Genomic DNA, 3,701 nt, shown 5'->3' with positions numbered 1-3,701 from the left:
GCCTCACAGAGGACTTGCTGAAGAAACAAAGAACCAAATTTTCAAATTGCATAAATAACCTAAAATAAAAAAGAAATGTAATTGATAAAATAAAATTATATCTTAAGATTCTCAGGACATTGTGYGGCTGATTTCTGTGAATAGACTCCATGTCAGAGAGGTAGTTAAATACAACTGTTTTTAAGTCCCTTGAGTAACGATGCTGAAGATGAACTTTGCATAATTTTGAAGTCACACTTCTGTTACAGAACTTGTACACAGCCAAACTGTTTAGAAAACAATTGATCCTGTCCCAGTTTTTAAYTAAAGGACTGTTTCTCTCTTCCTTAGTGAAGAGGTTGTTTGATCTTTTAGTGCTGCTCTTTCTGCAGGGTTGAGAAAAGCTGTGAACAGACTGTCACAGAAAAGTGGAGACTCATGGCAGAGCTGCTGCACTTTGTTTCAGCAGGAAAGGAAACATCTGCACACACCACTTTGTCCCAATGAACAGCAATTTTCTGATTAGAGTGGAGAGATTGACTGATTGAGAGAGGATGAGGACACCTGTCCAATCCTTCTCACCACAGGGCCAGTCGAGCCAGTCGAGCTGACTTTAGAGGCAGAAAGGAAGTCTAACACAAGGCCTGTCTGTGAATGGATCACATTATTAAGCCATTAACTCCTCCAGTCTGATGTTCATTTTAGTAAACAAATTTTCTTTTTCCTGGCAAATATCCCTGTGTGCTGGCAGTGGCTGATTGTCACTACCTCAGCACACTTTAATACATAAATTAACAAAAAAAATTTATTAGTTTGAAATGTTAGTCTTTGCTCTCTTTTATCTTAGAAATTTCTCATGTAGAGAGTCGATTAACTTATTTTTCTGCACATAAGATATTGTCACAGTGTATGTTCTATGAAATGATTTTGAGTGTTATTGAAGTAAATTTTGGTGATTCAAAACCWATTTTTAATTCAAATCTGTATTTAATGCAGTCTTTTCCCCAAATTGCATCAATAGATACTTCAGTAAATTCATTTTTTGTTTTCCTTTTTTCTTTCTTTTTCTTTCTTTGCTTGTGGTTGTCCTTTTTTCCCATCATTGGACAACCAGCTTGGTGCCTGGTAAAACAGCATGCAACTTAGATCATGCTGTCAGAGAGATGAAAAGGTTTTTAGAGATTCTTTATTGTTAAGAAGAGGTCTGGTCAGGTTGGAAGCCCAGCTGTATTTCCTTTGTGATGTGCTTCAGAAGAGCAGCCTGTAACGGTGCTGTCAGAAAACTGAGCTCATACTTTGATTTGCAGACCACAGTGGCTTTTGTGTAGGATCAGTGTTTTTGTTGTGTGATCCATTTGTCCTGGTGTGCCATGGCAGGTGGGCCGTGTAAATAGGCAGCACGGGGATTTAAGTTTGGCTCAATCCACACTAATCTCATTGTGCTGTGGGTCATTTGTGAAAACACTGAAGGAACCTAATGAGCCTCTGTTTTATTACACTGCTTGGTTTCTAATACCTTGTTTTGTTTTTCAGTTCTCCTGTTGTGGAGGGGATGAATATAAAGACTGGGGTGTCAATCAGTACCATTTTTGCAATGGGACTGGTCCACTAGCCTGCGGGGTTCCATACACCTGTTGTGTTCGACGTAAGGTGAGTGCTGGTGACACACATACTCAGAAAAAACAAACATCAGTACCAACACTTTGTTTTCTTCTTTGGAGTAGTATTAAGACTTGAGTTCCTTTCTTTTTGGTTTAAATWAATAAAATAATAATTGGCTACTTTCAGATTTGGGTTACAAACAACCTTTCTGGTAAAAAAAAAAAAAGTCAAAGTTTGATCAATTCAAAACAAAACYAACCAGACTTCTAATCTGTAGTTTTTATTCTGCTCTCAAATTATTTAGTTTTAAACTGTTTGACTTTAATTTACCATGTCCTGAATGACTGAAAATCTACATCAGCATTAGTCACAGATGGAGGTTCGTGTCTATTCACATAGAAATGGGAATTCCTAAAACATGATTATTCATCAAGATTAAGACTCAGTTAACATGAATTATAATCAGAAAAAAYAATTAAATGTATCTTTTCAGATTAAAAGGTTGTAAATATGTTATTGATAAGTTGAAAAGGTCAGTGTTTTAATAATTTAAATCATAGGTTTAATTAGACACGAATGGCTTTGATTTAGTCTGATTATTATTTGGTAACTATGAACACTTTGATTTAAATTTCTGATGCTGTAAATAAATTAAATTTGCCTGTATTGTTTTGTTTTTAAAGTGCCTGCAACATGCATATTCTTCAAATACAAAAACTTAACACATTTATATGTAAGGAACTTGGCATAAATACACATTTTTACCCATTTTGTCACATAACTGTCATACTTTCTTTTGAACTTGGCTCAGCTAAAGTGAGACAGGAAGTGACATCAAATTCTTTAAGAAAACTATTTAAGAAACGATCTTGGTTTATTGAAACATTATTTTAACCCTGACTTCATCATTCTGATAGAGACTCAAAATAATCTAAAGAAACATCAGATTCTTCTCTAGAGTCTGTGTTGTTAGACATTTTAGTWACACTCTGTTCACATGCAGACATTCCCCTTTGACATCACTTCCTGTTACTTCACATGCAAATATATCAACTGTTCATCTCAACGACATGAAATTTGTTTTGCAATATGTTATAAATGTTGTCTTTTCAAAAATGCATTTGTTTTTGTTACAAAAATTAGATGTCACATGCACTTTAAGTGTTTCATTTTTGAGAAAATTTTGATGCGAATTTACCTGTGAATAACTGAACATATTTGTAAATATGTAGAAACCTTTAAACATTATGATAAATAATAAAATGATTAGAAATGTTTGGGCTGTGAAAGCTCGGTGTGTTAACCTAACCCTAGGTTGCATCAGGAAAGACATTTGGAATAAAACAATTGTCAAAACTCTCTTGTAAGTTTATTCATTGGGACAACATAAACAATCAGGACAGATCATGCTGAGATGTGAAGAACTCACATTTCTTAGAAAGATGAAAACAAATCTGGAAGGAAGATGACACACTAAAAGTTTAGGATCATTAAAAGACAAGCTGCAAGACTCAAACAAAAAGAAAAATCAACACATTTTCTGGTCTCATGAGTGCAGTGTACAAGCAGGAGTCCTCAGCTCCTTGAAAGTAGCAATTTTTTCTTTTGCCATTGGCATGTGTAGGTACACAAGATGATTGCACATGTGTGTATTATGTGCAGGTACAAAAGATGATTGCACATGTGTGTATTATGTGCAGGTACAAAAGATGATTGCACATGTGTGTAAGTGTGCAGGTACAGAAGATGATTGCACATATCTGTAAGCGTGCAGGTAGGGAAGATGATTGCACATGTGTGTAAGTGTGCAGGTACAGAAGATGATTGCACATGTGTGTGTTAGTGTGCAGGTACAAAAGATGATTGCACATGTGTGTGTTAGTGTGCAGGTACAAAAGATGATTGCACATGTGTGTAAGTGTGCAGGTACAGAAGATGATTGCACATATGTGTAAGCGTGCAGGTAGAGAAGATGATTGCACATGTGTGTAAGTGTGCAGGTAGAGAAGATGATTGCACATGTGTGTGTTAGTGTGCAGGTACAAAAGATCATTGCACATGTGTGTGCGTGTGCAGGTACAAAAGATGATTGCACATGTGTGTGTAAGTGTGCAGGTACA

The 3,701-nt window shown here is 35.8% G+C and overlaps 1 protein-coding gene and 1 long non-coding RNA gene across 2 annotated transcripts in view; both read left to right on the top strand.

The window, feature by feature from the left end:
- The window catches only part of zgc:110329 (tetraspanin-15), a 24,885-nt gene that overhangs the window by 11,085 nt on the left and 10,099 nt on the right, over positions 1-3,701 (top strand). Inside the window, exon 5 of the mRNA XM_014014717.1 lies at positions 1,513-1,629. Coding sequence (XP_013870171.1) covers positions 1,513-1,629 — 117 coding nt within the window. The remainder of the gene's footprint in view (positions 1-1,512; positions 1,630-3,701) is intronic.
- The window catches only part of LOC106521940 (uncharacterized), a 2,100-nt gene continuing 1,080 nt past the window's right edge, over positions 2,682-3,701 (top strand). Inside the window, exons 1-2 of the long non-coding RNA XR_001310728.1 lie at positions 2,682-3,620; positions 3,658-3,696. This is a non-coding gene — a long non-coding RNA (uncharacterized LOC106521940). The remainder of the gene's footprint in view (positions 3,621-3,657; positions 3,697-3,701) is intronic.

The sequence above is a fragment of the Austrofundulus limnaeus genome, unplaced genomic scaffold, assembly GCF_001266775.1.
Source record: "Austrofundulus limnaeus strain Quisiro unplaced genomic scaffold, Austrofundulus_limnaeus-1.0 Scaffold118, whole genome shotgun sequence".
NCBI lineage: Eukaryota > Metazoa > Chordata > Actinopteri > Cyprinodontiformes > Rivulidae > Austrofundulus > Austrofundulus limnaeus.
The sequence above is the reverse complement of the archived record's forward strand: the minus strand, read 5'-3'. Positions and strand labels throughout refer to the sequence as shown.